Consider the following 20,377-nt stretch of genomic DNA (forward strand, 5'->3'; position numbering starts at 1 on the left):
GTGTATGGGTATCAACACAGACTTGTTTGGACCAGCCTCAACAAAAAATACCTCTTGCCAGGGTAGGGACGTGAACTTTCAGAAATATAAGAATATGAAGGTGCATGAAAAATAATAAATCAAAAACCATATAAAAGTACCATCAGGGCATTTCAGTGGATACTGAAATCACCAACATTTATTTTTCCATAAGTTTTTATACCCAATACAAATGAAGGTGGGGAGGTGGGGGGGGGGGGAAGGTAACAAGAGATTTTATATACATAATACAAAGGACAACTCAAACAGTTAATTGCTTTAACACTTTGAGACATCAAATCATTAGCATTTTGTTGTTGAGGCAGTAAAGCACCTTAGACCATGAATCCTGAAGACAGCCACTGCCCAGGTGACCTCACAGTTATAAAAGAAGAAGCAGATGTACATTTGTATATCCTGACCACCTGTCAGAATTGAATGGACATACTTGTATGGGCTATCTTAATGTCAAAACAATTAAGTAATCACATCCTGAGTTGGGACATGCAGATATACTTGTCAGCTACTCTGAGCAACCTACAACTCTCTAATATCAGAAGGTGGAAACAGGCTCACAATTTTGGGCCTCCACACAGCCTGTAGAGGTAGGCAGAATCAGTACAGCCACAGCCATAGCATACACCATGTACAGCAACATGGCATGTGGTGGCAGCACACAGCCTGGAGGTTTTTTGAGATGTCCCAAACCAGAAATACACTACTCTCCTTGGACATCCCTCCATTCCTCAGAGACAGGGTGGTCATGGGGGTGCATTGGGGGCACAGTCTGTGAGAGATCCGGGCTGCTGTTTACTACCCTGCTAGTGTTAGGATTATTGAGGTCCAATCCAGAAAATTAACAGGTCTTCATTACAGACATACTGATGTTGCTCAGTGCCAGGGTGATCATACACTACAACTAGCACCAATCTGGGATATGCTTTTGTTGCCCAGAGACAAAGGGATCTTTCAGATGGGCAGGGTTTCTGGGGGCAGAATCCACTGGAGCCCCAGGTCTCTGCACATCTCTGTGCCCTCAGTGAAGGCACTGTAGGTATGGTCATCACACCTATGGGCTGAGGGGAGCTGCACAGCAGTGCTGGCTCTAGATGTAGACCTAAAAAGAAAGAAAAACCTCACCCTACAAGTCAACATCTTGAATCAATCTTAAAATATTTTTTAAAGCTTCTGATAACAGAAATTACAGATTTGCCAGGGCACATTTACCCAAGCAGCCATTCTCTCTGCCACTCTTCCCTGACTTTCTAACATCAGGGTCTCACTCCGGCTTTGCCTTAGGCTGCAGCAGCTGTGCCATCCATGTCTTAGGCTCTATCTTGGTGATTGCAGACCTGTGATGCAGCCTGCTGCAGGATTCCCAGGGCAGTGGGGAGAGAGTGCTGGAGAGACTCCACTCCTTTGTCTCCTTTTCTAGCCCCCAGCAGGAGCCCAGTGTTTCACCCATCTTGACTCAATTCTGTCCTCCCTTCATTTTTTGTTTGTTTGTTTGTTTGTTTTGAGAGGGGATTGAGAAAGGATTTCTGTGTGTAACTTTGGAGCCTGTCCTAGCACTTGCTCTTTAGAACAGGCTGGCTTCAAACTCACAGCAATCCACCTGCCTCTGCCTCCCAAGTGCTGGGATTAAAGGCATCTGCCACCACTGCCCAGCTCCTTCCTTCATTTTTAAAAGTACCTGTCATTCAAAGTAAAAACTAATGAAAAAACTGCATTGTCTGGTCATAAAATTGGGGGGTCACTAATACTGATATGATTGTAATTCATATGGCCAACCCATACCAAAACACTTACTTAATTTAGGATCACCCATACTCTCCCAAGTACCCGTAAGTATAGTCGCCTGTGATAATTTTCATCATTGATGACACCACAGAATATGAATTGCTTGGGAAATTTATATAAGATAAAAAATAATGCTGTGACTGTAGAAAATATGTTACAGATCTCTCATGATTACTTTGACACACTCTCTATACAAGCTGTGAATCTACTAAAGTATAGCTCTTGGGCTTGCTACAAATCCAGCTCCTATATATGTAGTCCCTGCCACTGCTGATCCCTCTGTCACTCAGGTAGGCATGGTTTCCGTCTCCGCGGATGGGAACCCTAAAACAAAAAACAAAAACAATTCTGCAGAGTCAGCCACTACATTCCCCCCAGCAATGATATCTCACTCGTGACCACTGCTTGTTTATAGCACAAATCACAGAAAGACAGAGTCCATGAGGAATCACCAGCACTAGTGTTACACCCAGTGAGTTTTCCATTCTCAGGGTTCCATTTGGTGACCACACCTTTGTCACTCATCCATGTTGGACCCTGTACTGTGTGTACAAAGCATTTGACTGGTGCTCTCTGATATGTTCACATGATGTTCATTCAGCCATTGGTAGTATGACAAGGGTGGTTTTCAATTTTATCTTGAAGAATTTCTCACATGTATGAGGATGGGAGAAATTGCACTTACTAAATTCAAAAGGTCTTCACTGATGGACATTTACTGTTCCAATGAAATGGGTCTGTTCAAAATGGCTATGCTCACATCCAAGTGCTGTCCTGTGTGCTCTTTGATGATGAGACTTTAGAGAAGGTTCCCAATGCCCATGGAATCTCTGCTTCCATGACAGAAAAAGCTGTGCACACTCTTGTCTGACAAGTCCGGTTCAGCAGTTCTGCAGTGGCTTCCTGGGGTTTCAGAGCCCTTAGTGGCCATCAGCAGTTCTGTCTGCACCCCACACGGGCAGTTATCAGCAAGGAGAGATATCCAAGTGCTGATAGCAGACTACATCTACCCCAGATGTCATCATCAGGCTAAAGATTTGGAGTGAAACAACACTAGGTGACTCTAACAGATGTAAATTTGCCAAGATATGGATACTGGGGACTCCATGTAACACACAACCAGACCCAAGGCACACCTCCAGCCCAAGGGTTTCTCCCTTTCAAGTTCAGTTCTCTTCACATGACTCAGCCTTTCACTTTTTCACAACCACAACCCACACAATCACTGCACTTGAGCACAGTAGAAGGAAAAGCATTCTGAAAACATACAAGTTGTTATATTCAGTGTTGTCTGTCCACATCCAAGGCTGCTCTGATGTCTTTCTCTGCAGGCCGATCCAGGGAGCTAAATGCCCACATTTTCTATTCAGGAAATTCTGTCAAAAACACAGAAAGCAAATGCATGTGCCTGTCAGCTTCAAATGACCCTTGAGTGTCTCCAATCTACAGCCTCTTCTCAGGATGTCAACAGGTTTGAACTGAGTGTAATTGACATTAGCCCTCAGTTCTCAGTGGATATATTTTTCTATCATAATCCATAGAACACTAACAACCACTCATCCTTCTGTGGCTGAGAAATTCCTTTATTAAGCCTGTATTTACACTTATTAACAGTTGTTACCTTAAATTTAAAACACCTGCCAGCTCGGACAAAAAATTACTGAGAACCATAATTCTGAAATGTATGTTTGGCCTTGCAGGTTGACTATTAGCATCACAGGAGAGTATATCTTTGGAATGTCTCAGAGCTACAACAGATGTGTTACTATCACAAATGGCACATGCTAACATGTACCTCTTGTACCCCAATGCCTAGAATGGGAACCTTCCTCATGTTCCAGATTTAAGTTCTCTATCTCAATCCAATGCATATTCCAAGAGGAAACACCAAACCAACTCCCAATCCTTTCTTACCAGCTCCTCCTGACTGTCAAACTGAGTTAGATGGGCCCCAAGCTCCATGCAGGATGTCTGGCTGGATGTCCAGTTACTTGTGTGTTCAGAAAAATAAAAACATTTACTTCCAAATTCAATCCAGCCTTCTGGGCAGGTGGTATTGCCATGTGTAGGATTCGCAATGGCCATTTTTTCCGTTCTCACTAAAATGTAAACAGTGCAATTACATATCATAAATAAACATTTCCATGTCTTGTCTCATTGGCTAAGCATTCAATCTCTGTTGCGAGGTGTGTTTAGACTGTGCCTTTCATTACTGATCTCTAAGAGACTCCTCCTAGCATGGTGATCTTCCACGAAGAACCTTTATGTGGAACTCTAAGGAAATGCTTCTCTTGTTTGTATTTTGGGACAGAATCTCTCTATGTCCCCCTGCATGGCCTGGATCTCACTCTGTAAACTATACTTGTCTGGATATTGTAGTAATCCTCCTGGCTGTGCCTCCTGAGTGTAGGGACTAAAGACACCATACCCTGAATAAAATCATAGTCATTACCGCATGAGGACTCTTCCTGATTGCTAGAATCCTACACGTTCCTTTCCTGTGATCCTGCTTCACATCTTGCTTTCATAATGACCAAATAAAGAAAACTCCTCACTTCTCTGGATTTGACTATGGGAAAATGCCAGCATGCAAAACATGGCATGATCTAATAGTTTTTGATACGAAAACTTTGAGCGAGGCCTTCCTGGTATCATGTCATGTATACACTAAATCCATGTGAATATATGCTGGCTCTTGTTAGAGGCTGTCAGAATGGCAATTATTAAGAAATCTCACAGCAAATATCAGAACTCTGCAGAAATAGGGGTATTTATTCACTGCTGGTGGGAGTATAAACCGATGCATCCAGTATGGAGGCTCCTTTAAAAAGTTACAAATACACGTTTTATGACTCAGCTATGCCACTGCGGGTCATATATGAGAGAACGCTACATTATAACACAGAGACTTGCACATCCATGTCTGCTGCTGTCCATGTACAATAGCAGCAAAATGGGCCTGACCTAGATACCCATCAACTGGTAAACAGGTAATGAAATTGTAATATATGAATAAAACAGAATGTTATTCAGACATCAAGAAAAATGAAGCTTGTAAAAAAGTGGTGGATCCAGAAAGTATAATATTAAACAAGGTCACACAAGCCCAGAAAGAAAGAGACACCATGTACTTCCTCAGATGCTTGTCTCAGCCCATAATGAAGAGTGTGGACAGCTGTTGAGTGTGAGCATGGTGTAACATGTAGAAAGGAGAACAAGGAAGAGTGATGTAAGGTGATAAGCAAGAACAGGATTCAGCAAAGGGCCCATAAGCCATGAATAGGGCTATAAAGGGCATGGTTTTTCTAGTATTAACTTTGCTGTGTTTTTTTCTAATTTGTGACTAATCAGTATATAAAAATGTAAATACAGTGAAAGTCTAAAACTTAACCAAAGCTCCATGGCTTCAGAATGGCTATTCTGTGTTCAATGAGATTCACAGGGTTTGGGTCATGCCAAGTGCTTAAGTGGCTATGCTAATGGAACTATAATATGTTCATTTGTGAGTCCATCATAATAAAGTAATTGTGTGTGTGTGTGTGTGTGTGTGTGTGTGTGTGTGAAACTCTTAAGGCAGCAATGTTTCAGAGAACCACTTAAAAAATAACATAGCTTTTCTTTTTTCTACTTTGACAGGTAAGAATGACTACATGAATCTGTGGAAGGGCTACTGAGGATAGAAATAAATGATTTAATAAGAAATATTAAATACTAGGACTGACGATCACACACTTATTTTTAGTGGAGAGCAATTTATTGTAGCTATTCCCTGTTCTTATACACACTACTATGAGGCTTTAATGAACGGAACAAATGCAACAGGCCCTGAGGGTGAGTGTTATGTAGAGCCATGTGACAGTTTAGATTACACATACTAAGTCTTGTAGGCAAATGTTTGTCCATGTTTAGACTTGTATATTATTCATTGACATGGTTAAAGTTGATTTTATAAAACAATATCATGAATCATTACTCCAGATGTGGCAGGAAAGATGTACAAGATTCTATAACCATGGGTCATGGTGGCTCTTTACCATCCCCAACCATATTACTCTTCACTGCCCTCATTGCCCCTAGCTGCAGCAGGTTCCTTGAGGCTGCTACTTGGGTTTTATTTTTTCTTCTTATCCTCTGCATTGAATAGTTTCCCCATGTCTCCCAAATCTCTGTAGAGGTTGCTGAAAGTCCTCTTCCTAGGGATGCTGTGCCTGGAATCCTGTGCACACCACAGCCTGTGCTGTTCCTTCACTGCATCTTCCTGCTAGCCCATAAGTTCCCAGAGAACAGGAATTTCCAGTGTGTTTTCTCTCTGCCCTTCCCACAGTTCCTGGCTCTCAGTGCTCAGTAAGTGTAACTGAGAGTGTGGATGTGGACAGAATACTGCAGGATCTGGGGAATGTCACTCACCTGACAACCACAGAGCAACAGAAAGTGCAATCAAACCTACAATGAGGATGATGATCACTGCATAGCAGCAGTAAGGCCTAGCAGGAGACATGGGGGAGACAATTCTGAGACATTTTTCTTGGAGCATTTTACCTGAAAAACATTAATATAGGAATGCCAACTTGGAGAATTTCTTGAGAAAAATTAAAGAAATTAATTAAATTAAATTAAACAAACATCCACTTTACAATCCCCTACAAGTATCTGAAAGAGTGATGCAAACCCTTTCAAAGAAGGCCCTGGTCCATAAAGGATGGCCATGGTAGAAAGAAGCCTAGAGATGCTGGAAACAGAACTTCCCAGGGGTCTTCTAGTTACTGAACTGAGGATGAGTCATGAAAGGTCAGAAACCTAAAGGACTGAGGATCACAGTGAAAAACAACAACAGTCAGCTGGATTTCTCTTCAGTAAGTGTTCTGGTTAGGAGTAATGAAAACATTAGAGAAAATTCAGTGTAATTAGACCTATTAACTTACTAAGAAAAGAGGAAAATAGAAATATCAATACACAGCAAAGTTATGCAAAAATAGGAATTAGAGAACCTTCCTCAACCATATAAAAGTTATCAATTAAAAACAAGACAATAAATCCAACTACACACTGCTTCTCCCCCAAGGGTGCAGTTATGAATGCTTTCCCAGCAATCAGGAGCAGGAGTAGGATGTCTGATCTCTGTTCCAGGACGACTTCACAGGAGGTCCACCAAGGTCAAGAAATAGGGTCATGAAGCTGGAACATTCCTCAGGACTTAAGATCACTTGCTGCTCTTCCACAGGACACAGGTTCAATTCCCAGGACTCACAAGGTAGCTTACAACTGTGCCAAATCCAGTTCCGCGGTACTCATTGCCCTCTATAGGTACCAGGCACTCATGTGATGAACAAACGTGCAGGCAAAAGAGTCATATGCATAAAATTAGATTCTTAAAGAAATAAAAGAAGGTTTACACTTCTTGAAAACAGATGAAGTGTTTCTCATCACAGATAATACAGTTCTATCTGCATAAAATTATGACAAATCTATAAAAGACTACTGGATATAAAAAATGAATTTACAAAACTGCAAGATACAATGTCCGCATGGTAAAGTCAGTTGTATTTTCTTGTCAAATGGAAATTAAAGTCTAAGACAGCACTATTTACAGTAATGACAAAAACCATAAAATTATAAAGCAAAAAAGGTTCATAATTAGCAAAATATTAACTACATTTAAAGTTATGAAGAAATCAGGACAGGGCTAGATTGTTGGGTCAGTTGTTAAGAGCACTTGTTGCTCTTGCAGAGGACCTGGGTTTGATTCCAGCACGCATATAGTACCTTACAACCATCCAGAATTCCAGTTTCTGGAATCTGACATCCTTTCCTGACCTTGGTGTGCACTAGCAATGCATTTGATGCACAGATATTTATGCAGGCAAAACACTCATATGCATAAAATTTTTAACATAAAAAATGAAAGAAATCAAGACATATCTAAACACATAATTGTTCTGAGATATTTCCCCACACTCCAAGACTGGCAATAAACTTTAACATTGAATGAGGGGTGGAGCTAGTGACTAGCTGACCAGAATTAGCCATAGAGGTTTTGGAAGACCCAGGATACAAACAGAGAGACATAGGAAGTGGTAGGAAGGGGTTGAGAAAGGTTTGCAAGCCCTTTTGTATCTGGAAAGGAAAGAGGTCACTGGACACTTATCTACTGCTTCTCTGATCAATCAGCTTTTTACCCCATTATCTGACTCCCAAGTTTTATTCAATAACAGAACAATATAAGTAAAGACTTCACATAATAAACTGGAACACTCAATATTGCTCATGTGTAAACAACTCCTGAACAAGTGTATATATGCAACACAGTATCACTTCCTGGTGGAGGGGGTACTGATTGCCTTCAGAAAAAAAATCATAGCATCAAATTATTAAAAAGTACTAAGAAAACTAAAAGAAACTAGAATATTCAAAACTGATTCTGAAGAAGGATCGAATTCAGAAAGATCAGGCTGCCTCATCTCATGACTTATGAGAACACAAATAAAGACAGCCTGGTGTTAGCAAATGAGTAAACAGAACAATACAGTCGAAAAAAAAAAAGACTCCAGAAATGATATCAAGCACTCATGGTCAACAGATATTTAACAGAGATGTACAGTTTTTAGACAGGGAGAATGTGGCACCGCTCCAGTATCTGCTACTGAAACAACCTGGTATCTGTCTACTAAAAACAAGACTCAATATGGACTGTAGACCCGAGCACAAAGCTCAATATTGTAAAGTCATTGGATTCTTTACAAAGTGGGGAGAACGTTTGTGAACATGTCTTGGGCAAAAAAAATCACTAAATAACAGGAGGTTGATGAATTAGATGCTGATGTGAATGAAGCTGTTTGTCCAGGAAGTCTACAATATCATGGTGTGCCCCCATCCTACCAATATACCCAATGCTGGAAGGAAAGCCTGTATTTAAGGTTTAAGAAAAAGAAAAAGAAACATTTATGTGCATATTTGTAGCAGCATTAAGGATCACTGTTTAAAAAAAATGGAACATTTGCTATCACTCAAATGTCCCCAAGCTGATGACAAGGCAAACGCACCCTCTCTTCACAAGAGACAAATGGAACCACAAGCTTGCACTTGCCTAGTTCTTATACCACTTTACCAGGTCAAATGTCCCCAAGGCTTCTGACTCAAAACATTCCTATACTAATCAGCAAGTTTAAGCAAGCTTAAAGGTAGTGAGCCACATACAAACAGTTTCCTTCTGACTAACTTTAAAAAAGACACCAATCACACCAACTGCCGCAACCCGTTTCCTCCTCTAACTCTCCACAAGTTTCCTGCCAGCTTTTCGCAACTTCTTTGTATATCATTTGACTTTGTGGTGCTTGCATGCTTCTGAATTCAGAGTGCTGTTTCTGTATCAGTGGAGCTGTGGATACAGTCTCTTAGAATCTCACCAGCAGTGGATCTGACATGCTACTGTCTGAAGAGCAGTGACTGAAGAGCAGAATGTAATGCTGAGACAATGTGAAAGAAGACAAGGGTGAAGTCTCTGCTTCAGGGATCCATTTTATGTGTAAGTGTGTAAGGGCTGAGGACAGAGGTACAGAGACTCTGCAACTGGGAATGGGGAAGTTTGGGTAGGGGTGGAGGGGATCTATATGTCCTTTATAAGCTATTGTTTAAGGTTTATTTTATGTGTGTTATGTTTTGTTTGGACGTATGTGTATATGTGTGCTACATGCATGCCTAGTGTTAGGACGCCTCTGAAATATGTGTTGGATCCCTAGAATAGGAGTTAGGAGTATGTATGTGAGCCACCATATGGGCTCTCTTAGAGGCAGGGCTGCTGATTGGCGGGCTTTCTGAGAGGACTGGGCCTTGAATCGGAGGTGCAAGAGCAGAGTGTGGATGGGACCCCCACCTGGAGATTCCCAACAGGAGCATGGATCACAATTTTCCCCATTTATTCACTGATAAATGTAGGTGGGTTCCAAGTACTGGTTTTTGTGAATGGAGTTTGTTGTCAGAGACTGCTCGTTCATTCTGGGCCTCCCAGACCCAAAATAATCGCACAGAAACTGTATTGATTCTAATACTGTGTTACTGTTGGGATTCAGTCATTATGCTGGCCCCTGTCATCTGGCAGGATGAACCCAGGCAGTACCCTGACCAGCCCAGGTTCCAATGGCTGCTATGTCACTACATAGTCTATATTCAGTTGCTATCTCTTTAAGAGACAAGCTCTGCCAACTTTTGACTTCTTTCCAGCTTGACCTGCATGGAGTATTTGTCTCCCATGAGGTCTCTGGCTCTCACCTGCCTCCTGGCCATTTGGCCCACCATGGTCTCTCTCTCCCATCATTTTACAACACTTACAATAATACACAATCAAGTACAAATATCTCTTGGGGAAGTAGAGAGGAAGTAGACAATATTTTCAATAAAGCAGTGTCAGATCTGGTGTTAAAAGACTCAGTAGGATGAGTACAGTTCACAATAACATACAGTGCTTCTAAAAGTAGATGAGGAGTTTAATATATTTACCTTGAAAAAATTTTCCTAATGTGATCTCTCTGCCAACACAAAAATCCCAATAAGCCAAATCACAACATTATTAAATAATATCCAGGTTTAATGGGATTTAATGGGATTCCTGTGCTCGGGGTGGCCAGAAGGGGAAACCGGGAGGCCACAAATGTCACTCAGGAGGAAGGAAAAGAGACCACGAAGGAACATTCTGGGGAACCAGTTAAAGTAGACTGGGGGAGTGGTTAAGATTTTGGCGGGCTGTCTTGACTCTCCTCAGGGGAGGGGTCAAAGTTTGGCGGGCACAGGGAGGGACAGGGCCTCCAAAGATGGAGACCAGAGACCGGAACTTATATTCACCATAATAAAACGTGTATGTTTATTTTAATGGGTGAATCAAAAAACACATCCTGTTCGACATTGAGCTGTGAGCCCTGAGCTGTTCAATCTGCTTCACCAGCAGGGGGCCCCACTGGCAGGAGAAAGAGCTTCCCAGGACTTTGTTTTAAGCAGCCCTAGGCTTTTCTCAGGTCTGGAAAATGAAGAAGCCACCATCTTGGAAGTTCATCATCTTTATTGCATAGTCATGTGCTCTCTTAAGGCCTTCACGGAATTTATCTAGCCCCTTATCCCTCAGAAATGATTGGTTTACCTGAGAAACGGTAGTATTGTTCATGAGCTTTCTCTTTTGGTATTAGTCAGAAGAGGTGAAAGCATCAGAGAGGCTGCAGTGAGTTCAAGAGAGCTAGATAGGCAGACAGCGGATGAGAAAGTGAAACTGTCAGAGAAGCTGCCGAAAGTTCCAGAGAGCTGGGTCCCCAACTTTCACCTAAGTCAGCTGCTTTACGGACTGGTCACTGCCGTGAGAACTTGGCTGCCATTTTCAGCCCATAGACAAGTCTGGAGAAGGAAGGAAATCTTTACTTTTTAATGTTCCCCAGCATATCAGGTGATCTGGCTTACCATGAGGATTGTGACTCGGTGGCCACTAAGTGCTTAGCAGCAACTCTTAAAAGTCAGGGCAACAGAGGACATACCTGCTGCTCTACCAAAGGAGAGGTCTATGTGGGTGCGGAGGGAGAGTACTTTAGGTGCCCACTGGATGACACGGGATAGGGCCCAGGGATTCAATGGAGGCCTGGTTAGAAGGCTTTCCTCTTCAGTTTGTCCCCCACCACCCAGAACTATATTTCCACCACAGCAGGGGCCTGTCCACCTGGAGGAACTTAGCCTGATTTCCTGAGACTGCCACTAGACCGTTGATCTAACAAACATTGATCTAACAAAAATTGTAAACTCTGTTTTTCAAGAAATATTCTATTCCTAAACAAAAATATTAAAGTAGGGGTACACTCATGTCTCAGCAATGAAGAGCATTTGCTACCTTTGTAGATAGAGGACTCGGTTCATTTTCAGCACCCACACGGTGGCTCACAATTGCCTAAGTCCAGGTTCAGGGGATTCAACACCTTCTTCTGATATCTGTGGGCGGCAGGCTTGCATGTGGTGCACAGACAAGCAGGCAAAACACACATACACATAAAATGAATTTTAAAAGTTTTAAATTAAAGGGAAAGAGATTTAAAGAGTGAAATAGAAACATTTTTCCAAAATGAAATTGCTTTTAAAATAGCAATCTCCAATGTCCTTTTCCCATCATTTACCATAACCTGAAATTGTAGATGAATTTAGAGGTGGGATCAATCTCCCATCCCCGACCTACTGAAAATCCTGGGATGCAGCACTAGGTAAAGTAGAACAGAGATTGTTCCCTGATGCCACAGGATCATTTAGGACCTGAAGGAGTATACCTGTGTGCTAAGGAAAGGGGAAATTTCTGACAGCCTGGAGGTTACAAATGAAGAAGCACGCAGTGGGGGGTGGGGGGGTCCTACTGTGGGAGTCCAGAAAAGAAGGTGGAGGGGAGGTGTGAGCAGGGGCACTTTAGGGGCACTGGATGGCAGCTACATGCCTGAGCATGCCCAGGTTTCTCCAGCCAGTCCTCTAGGAATCCGGACACCAACTTTGCTTTACAAACTCAGAAGAGCTGTTTATCTCTCCCACAATCAAGTATGAGTGACTTGGCCGGGCTGCTGTAAATGTCCGTCAGACTATGGGGAAATGTAATCTGATGGGCAGCTTGTTCAACCCCAACACCTACCACACAGGGCTACAGTTCTTTTAACCACAGTGAGTGAGGCAGCCTCATTGGCTACTTCAGTCAACACAGGCACTCTGTGCTACACTCTGGCGGGAGTTTAAAGAGTGCAGGTTCAACAAGTTCCCTGTTGGTTGCTCTTCCCCAAACATGTTTAAGGAACATTCGCCATAACAGAATAATACAGACTTACACCGGTGTGCTCCTACCCACCCCAGGGTTCCCCACCCGCTGCCTCAACCCATCCAGAGAGACCCCTGTGGCAGGCTAAAGGGAGGAAGATTCCACGCCCCTGGTGAAGTTCCCCTTTCTCCCTTTAATTTAGTTAACAATTCATTATATACGTACGGTTTTCTCCCAGGCGATCCGGGGAGGTGGACTCGGCAGTTGACATTTTTATGAAGGCTATGCACCACCTCTCGTCTTTATGAAGCAAAGAGACTTGGATGAATGAGATGGACATCTGAAAACAGACCAAAAAAGCCAAAAAGTAGGCGTGGTTTAAATAAATTCTGCCCAGCTGGTCTGTGATTTGTTTGTTGCCTGATGAATCATCCTGAGTATTCACCCCTTTGACACACACACACACACACACACACACACACACACACACACACACACAAAACAACCATAAAATCTGGTTCTTGTAGGAATTACAAATTTGGAGAGGGACTCTGCAGCAAATGTGTACCGTAAATGAAATGTGTAGAGCAAACGAAATAAAGGGAACTTAGATTTTTAGATGTTTTAGATTTTGATAGCACAAAATGCTTTTAAGTTAGAGCAACTTCACACACTTTTCTCTGCTGCCAAGGTAGAAGAGGGGGGGTCTGTTCACTGTCCTGGGAAAATCAAACTAAAAGCAAAACAACTGCAGAAGGGTGAGATGTAGTTGCCAGTCTCTTTTCAAGCCTTGTGAAAAGGGAAGTTTCTGGAAAGCGGCAGCACCTTCCACAGACCCTTCTACAAGGCTGTTTGCACTTCAGTGACTAGAGAGAATGTGCAAGCCTGTGATTTCAGAGCCACCTTTTGCCCTCTTTAAATAAAAATGTAAATTGGGGAGGGGAGAGGAGGGAAGACAAGCAGAGAAAAATGTGTAGCTCAATAAAATCAATTTTAAAAAAGAAAAGAACATTTACTCCATCATATAGGAAAAATCTAAAAAATAAATGTATATTATCTTATGTATATTTGTGCTTTTTGAACATATGTATGTACACCTGTGAATGCCTGGTACCCCTGGAGGCCAAACAGAGCATCAGGTCTCCTGAAAATGAGCCTGCCTTCTAGCCCTCTCAATACTTACTCATTGCTCTTCTCTGTCTCTCACCTTTATGATCATCAAGGAATTCAAAAGACTAGCTTTCCTCACAATATATTAACAAACAGTTCCCACAAAACCAAAGGCTAAGAGCATCATAGGGTTCCATCTGACCCCTGTAACAAATCCCCCCCAACTTTGCTGTAACTGCCTCTCTGGTATTTCCATCAACGTGCTTGGAAAGTGTCCTCACGTGTGGCTTCCACTGTTATGTGACTGTAAAGACTTCATTGCCACCTCAGAAAATGGAATTTGGGGAAATCTAAATCTGTGTTCACTCATTTTGTTTCCAGAGTAAACTCATACCTCCTCTGAGGTGAGAGTTGTGTTTCCACACACAATGGGCAGGGACTCTGAGAATCAGCAGGCTGAGACAGCTTTATTGGAATAGGCATGAAGGTTTAGCACATTTAGAGGGGCTGGTGTGTGTGTGTGTGTGTGTGTGTGTGTGTGTGTGTGTGTGTGTGTCTACCTGAAAGTTACAACTGTATTTATGGATTGATCCGGAACAGATGAGTTATTTTCATTGCCAGGCATACTGTTTCTGCAGATGGAACTGAACAGTCACTCTAGGGCTAAGGAATTCTTTATGACTTGGGACACACAGCCCATTGCATCCTGACTCAATTCCTCAAACTATCCCAACTCTAGAAGGGTAAAAAAGAAAATGGAAGAAAGGAGTTGACATTTGGGGAGGCTGCTGGTGGATCCCAAAGGTGGAATGGGCATGTTGAGAGGCTTCCAGGATAGATAAAAGCTGCTAGTCTGGAAGTATGGAGAGTCCAGTGTTGCTCTGGGCAGGAAAATCAAGGAGTCTTTGTTATAGAAGTTAATGAGAAGTTAAAAAGTCAAGGACCACAGAAGAAAGTTAGCACAATTATAACAATTAGGCCTGCCAAGGGGACTACTGACAGTCCCCAAGCAGAGAGGGGGTCTTCCAGAAAGTATTGTCTACTCTTTCTCTTGTGTTTCTTTCTAGTAATTGTCTAGCATTTCCCCTTTCTAGGTCAGGTTCACTCACATCAAAACAGCATTCCCTGCCTGGGAAGAACAGATGCCCCCTCTTTCTGCAGTTCTTAAGTCCAACCCCTGTGGTTTTGGAGGACCACCACAGCCAGGGAATCTCTGAGTTTGTAGCATGGCTGTGCTTTGTTGTACCAGGGTCATGACTTCCTTTTTATGGTTGCTCAGTTGGCTGTGCTGTACCTCTTGGAGTCCTGTGGCTGCGCCAATGGTAGTAGCCCCTCTAGGGCCTTCTCCAGCAGTATGGAAGTAGAATGAGGCTTCTGTTTTTCCTAAAATGATGAATAAGATATTAATAGGTTTTCCATGTCGGGAGAACACCGGAGTCTGGAGTGAGGAAGACTGTGACACGTTTCCCTCTAGGGTACCTAGTGTAAGTGCAGTCCTGGCATTCAAAGTATGTCCCATTTGAAGCCCTTGCCTTGAGAGCCAAATGGACATAATTTGTTTCTGGTCCTATGCCATCGGCCTCTCTGATTATCTGAACCAGGGGTCTGGCTAAGTGGCAATTTGTTGACTAGTCAGTTTGTGTAAAGGTAAATACGCCTACTTGTATATTTCATTCGACTCCACTAGCCTTTCTAGAAATCAGATGTCAAAGGAAGAGATGGGAGAAAACTTCAGAGAGAAGAGCGAAGCCTGATTAGAACAGGGAATGCAGGTAAATTAGGAGAGCAGCTTGTGGGCGGTGGTTGTGGGGGAGGAGTGCCTTGGCTTACTAAGGGCAGATTAAAGGAGTCAAAAAAGGAGGCAAAGGAGAAGCAAGCCTGACCTTCACTGAGGAACGTGTTTATATTGGTGGAAATGTGGGGAAGAAGTCATATCATATGGAAGGCCAACAGAGTCCTGCTCTTCTCATTTCCTCCCAGGGTTCGGTTAGGTTACCGCAGCATAGGGAAAGGGATCTTTGGTAAGCTCTGGTCTCTGGGGAAAAACTCACATGTTTACAGTTCCAGACATGTCTCTTTATTGTTTTGCTTTAATTCTAATTTTTTTACTCTAATTATCTATAATTTCTTAACTCTAATTCTGTCTCAATTCTAATTCCAATTCAAATTCTCTGTTCCAAATCTCTGTTCCAATTCATTCCTTGTTCTAAATACTCTACCTTCTTATTCTTCTTTTCTTTTTCGTCTTCATCTACATTTTCCTAAATTCTTTGCACTTCCAATCTTATTTCTTCCCAATCTTATGTCTTATGTTAAAAATTCCCAATCATACACACACACACACACACACATACACCATTCAATAGCAACTTGGTAAAAAAACAAAACTACAATGAAAATTAGCAGGGACACAGGCATTTTTAGAAAATATACAGCAAATCTTATCAGCTAGCATGTAGCTAATGACAGCTTCTGTTGTGGGTATGTTTCCACCGTCTCTTAAAGGGCTCCCTACAGGTTACAGAAAAAGAAAACTAAACCATGGAAAGATCTAAGGAAAAGGCAAAGAATACAGGCATTATTTTACATTTCTTAAGTGTGATTAATAATATCTGGTTAGACAGTTAGGTGCAATTGATCTCTTGAAGGACTTTGACACCTGTAATACCACCCTCATTTGTCATAAATTTTTAAAGCACTTAGATTTAGCAAGGCAAGACACCTGCAGTTCTGCTCTTTGATAGTCCTCCTGTGATTATTCCACAAGTTCTCACATCTGGACAAATCATAGTATGAGGGAGTTGGAGAATGGACTTCTACATTTTATTTTATTGTAGTGTGGGACAAAAGGTTTGACTTTTATTTTATTTGTTAGAACACATAGTTTAGGAAAAAAGTCATCGTTGTTGTTAGGCTGCAACTGCCGTGGTGAGAAATAAACCACAGAGCTCAACACACCCCCCCCCCGGGGCACCCCTGTCTGAGTTTATTAGTAAAGGGCAGGGGCAAGGGGAAGGAAGTATGGCTACCTAGAAAGAGAACCTAGAGAGGGCGAATAGGCAGGCGGAGCTTGTTTAAAAGGAAAAGCTTGCACATGCGTACAGAGACTTAATTAAGCAGCCGCACAATGCATAACGTAGCCACGCAATGCATAACGTAGCTACGCAATGCATAATGTGGCCACGCAATGCATGACATAGCCACGCAACACATGACATTTCATGACATTACATGACTTGGTGACCTATGGTCACAGGGCCCCTGGGCTGGCTGGGTGATGAATGCCTGTAGGCTGGGAGGTGTTGGGGAGTGGGGTACAGGAGGGGACAGTGTCAGTATAATGCTGGAATCCTAACAGTCATCCTACTAACTGCACACAGGAAAAATATGCCTAGCATATGAGGAATACACTTTAGGGGAACATGTTATCACATAAGAGAATCTGCAGTTAGAGACAGCCAATTATTCAAAAGGCAGTATTTTTAACAGGCTGTGCCTATGTGAGATTAACCTCCATCAAGTTAACCTCTTCTTAAAAGCTGGACTTCTAAATGTCAGCAGATCCACTGACAAACTGATCCCATGAATCCCACTCAGTCACATGGAATCACATCTCACTCGCATGGAAGGATGGACCATGCATCCCATGCCATGTGGGTAGATGAGCAAATGTGGATGAGACAAAATTTCCACTGGAAGAAACTGGCTGCAACCTTTCTAGGGACAGAAAAGATATCCAAGGTCCAGAAGCCGAGACTTTTTGTCCAGTGCCTTGTGTGTGGTGACAGCTGTGGGAAGCAGTGTCTTGAGTGGACAAGACTGGCTCTGGAGATGGTGGTGTTGTTGGAGCAGAGGTAGGATATGACAGGGCAGTCTGTTGGGACATTGGTCAGCCTGTTTTTGAGAAAAGAATCATTTGTCTTTTTTGCTGAACCCAGCAGCAGGCAATGGCTGCTTAGGAAGGAAAATTGTTTCGTTTCTGTATGAAAAGGGAGTGTATTATTGATGTTTCCTTTTCTTTAGGAAACCCCTTTCTCTCCAGAGTAAGGTGTGGCATGTGTTATACTGTACATGTATTTGAAACCAGTGTATACGTTGACTCTAAGACAGGAAACAAGTGAGACAGCTCAGGTAGGAACAGTTAGCTCTGCCATTGGGAAGATGTGTGGAGGGTAGGGATTTTGTTTCTACTAAGTGTGGGCTTGTAGGACTAGTGGGGTTCTGCCAGTGCTTATGTCAGAGGAGCTACAGTCAGCAAGGGAGCTTAGGGAGTTCAACTGAATGAACAGCAAAGCTAAAGCCTGGAGAGGCTCCGCTCTAATCAACTCGATGCAGGCATTCCCACACCTAGCTGCCATCTCCAACCAGTGAGCGGCCCAGTCTTGGGGTGTAGGACGCCGGGACGCAAGGGTCAAGTGCAGCCCCACGGCGCGCATCTTCTGCCGACCTCGCCTCCTGAGGCTCCACGTCCTACAGTCCCTAGCTCTGTCCCACGAAACGGCCTCAGCCTCCTCTGCTACTTCCCTTCCTCCCACCCTCCGACCTAACCGCAAGAAGGGCCCAAACTTCCCCTTCTCCCTGCACAAGCTGACACGCTACGTGCTGACGTCATCTCGCCGGGAATGACTCGCCACACCCGCAGCCTCCAGCTGCCATCTTTGGTGTTGCCGGACAACGGAAAGCAAGGGAAGAGCAGAAGTGTAAGTCGTTATTCAGAGGTGAGAAATGCTGAGGAAGGAATTCACTGAGGGCGTCTGAAAGTCAAAAGAGAGCAAACTGCCAGAGAACAGATATCCACAGTAAGCATAGCGGCTACCGTGTGCCTAGCGTAGGGGGCGGAGCTTCCTGTAGAATCTGCAGAGCTTTCCCGTAGTCACTTCTCACTTATTGGTTGCCTTGAGGGAGCATTAGAGGAGCGATTGGTGGGAGTGGAGATCAGTCATACGCTAGTCCCGCCTCCAGGAGCCTCACTTGTTCCCTTGAGCTAAAACCTTTTAAGGAAGCTTGTCTCTGCAGTGACATCAAACAGTCACCATCGCACCATACAAACCTCTTCACCACTCCTGAGGTGTGGGGAATCCAAGGGAGAGGATGGGATTACGGATGCCAGGGGCTGTGGCGGAGCTTCCTCCGGAACAGGAGCCTTGACTGTTAAATGAGATTTTTGTTACGCGTTGGGGTCATTTCAAAGGCCCTGTTATTTGTCATCCTCACAGTTCAGTTTTCTCGGCCTTAGAAGATCGCTTTTTGGTAAAATGGGAGGGGAAAAAAAAAACATAAAAATATGAACCTGGATAGAGTCACTGCAGTCGAGTTTCTCAGCTGAAAGCCTCAGTGCAGGCCCTGCCCAGCTCTCCAGAAGGAAGTCCCCTGAGCACACCCGGGTGATAGAACTTGTAGAACAGTCAGGAAGAGTAGCATGTGGCCAGCCCCTGCACAACTAAGGTGATTTCAACAAACAAAATAAGACGAGAGAATCTTCCAGTCCCAACAAATTTGCAAGGTCTGGCTTAGAATTTGTTTCAGCCATTACGGGTGGCACGTTTACTACATGTGATATCTTTTTCTTACTTGGAGAAGAGTGAAAGTACCATAAGGAGGAAGTGAGGAGGATTAGAATTCTCAAGGTTTGTACCAATAGAAAGATCAGCAAACCAAAAATAATTGTGGACTGTGTGGACCACGGACAGACTTTACATCTTGAAATGAAATAGAGTTAATTCAGGACTGCCTTCTTTCTTTTTTCCCTTCTACCTAGAAAGGGATCTAACAATCTTATGGTGAGATTTTAGGATGCTGGCTCTAAATTATCGTCAGATGTCATCACTGTACATTATTCATACCTCCTCATACATGTGTCTTAGTGGATTAGTGGAGCCAGAACCGACTCTATATGTGGGGACATTTTATATCCCTGCCCCTGGCTTTCTCCCTGTGGCCTGATAGAGGTTACAATACCGTGATTTTAATGAGCAAGGAACCAAGGAATTCCATACTTGAGATCTCAAGCCCAAGCTTCAGTCTCTTTTTCAGCTTCTAGAGCTTCTTCCATGTGAGTACTGTCATACTTAACAGTGACCAGAGACCACAGTGTGCTTAGTTCCTTTTTATTTTCACCTTTGGTGTAGTATGAAGTTTTTTGTAGTGAACAGTAGAAAGCTTAAGTGAATTCATAATAAGCAATTATAAATCATAAAGTGTCATAGTGGAAAGGTGGACTATGATAGCCAGTAGGAAGACCAGTTATGTAAAGTCGGCTTAAATAAGAGAGATTTAAGTGTTTTTGAAACTGTTCATAAAATAATGGTTTTATTCCACCAAAAAGAATATTACGGCTTTGGGGTGAAGATGCTATGTAACTCATTCTAAGCTTCTAATAAAAACACAGACGTTGTGATCTTTTTTGTGTTTGTTTAGTTGGTTGGTTGGTCGTTTTTTCAATACAGGGTTTCTCTGTGTAACAGTCCTAGCTCTTATAGATTGCTGGGCACATGGGCGACATAGATGGCCCCCAGAGGAAGTTGGGCAGGCAGATCCCAAGTTGTTTACCCTAAGACCCTATTCGACACAGAAGTCAGGCGAGGTAACATCAGCACATGAACAACAGCTCATGGACAATAGGGTAAATATAGGACACCTGAGCACAGGATGACCGTTAAAATGATTGTTTGGCTCCTCTTACACACACACACA

General features: G+C 43.0%; 1 protein-coding gene and 1 long non-coding RNA gene across 5 annotated transcripts in view; one reads left to right on the plus strand and one right to left on the minus strand.

Annotated features, from left to right (window-relative positions):
- Positions 1-137: 137 nt before the first annotated feature.
- On the minus strand, positions 138-12,936 carry LOC148122585 (C-type lectin domain family 2 member E-like). The gene is made up of 5 exons (XM_087904141.1): positions 12,800-12,936; positions 6,226-6,357; positions 3,733-3,917; positions 3,088-3,194; positions 138-2,142 (listed from the first exon to the last, which is right to left on the minus strand). Exons 1-5 carry the CDS (start codon positions 12,912-12,914, stop codon positions 2,007-2,009), a joined length of 675 nt encoding a protein of 224 aa, XP_087760267.1. The 5' UTR covers positions 12,915-12,936; the 3' UTR covers positions 138-2,006.
- LOC125396520 (uncharacterized) overlaps positions 7,753-20,377 on the plus strand; it is a 57,441-nt gene continuing 44,816 nt past the window's right edge. For 2 of the 4 annotated variants that reach the window (XR_015001030.2, XR_015737439.1), the window contains exons 1-2: positions 7,753-9,340; positions 12,813-18,402. This is a non-coding gene — a long non-coding RNA (uncharacterized LOC125396520). The remainder of the gene's footprint in view (positions 9,341-12,812; positions 18,403-20,377) is intronic. The other 2 variants (XR_015737441.1, XR_015737440.1) reach the window with 1 other exon arrangement.

This window comes from Myodes glareolus, chromosome 3 (assembly GCF_982192425.1).
Source record: "Myodes glareolus chromosome 3, mMyoGla1.1, whole genome shotgun sequence".
Lineage (NCBI taxonomy): Eukaryota > Metazoa > Chordata > Mammalia > Rodentia > Cricetidae > Myodes > Myodes glareolus.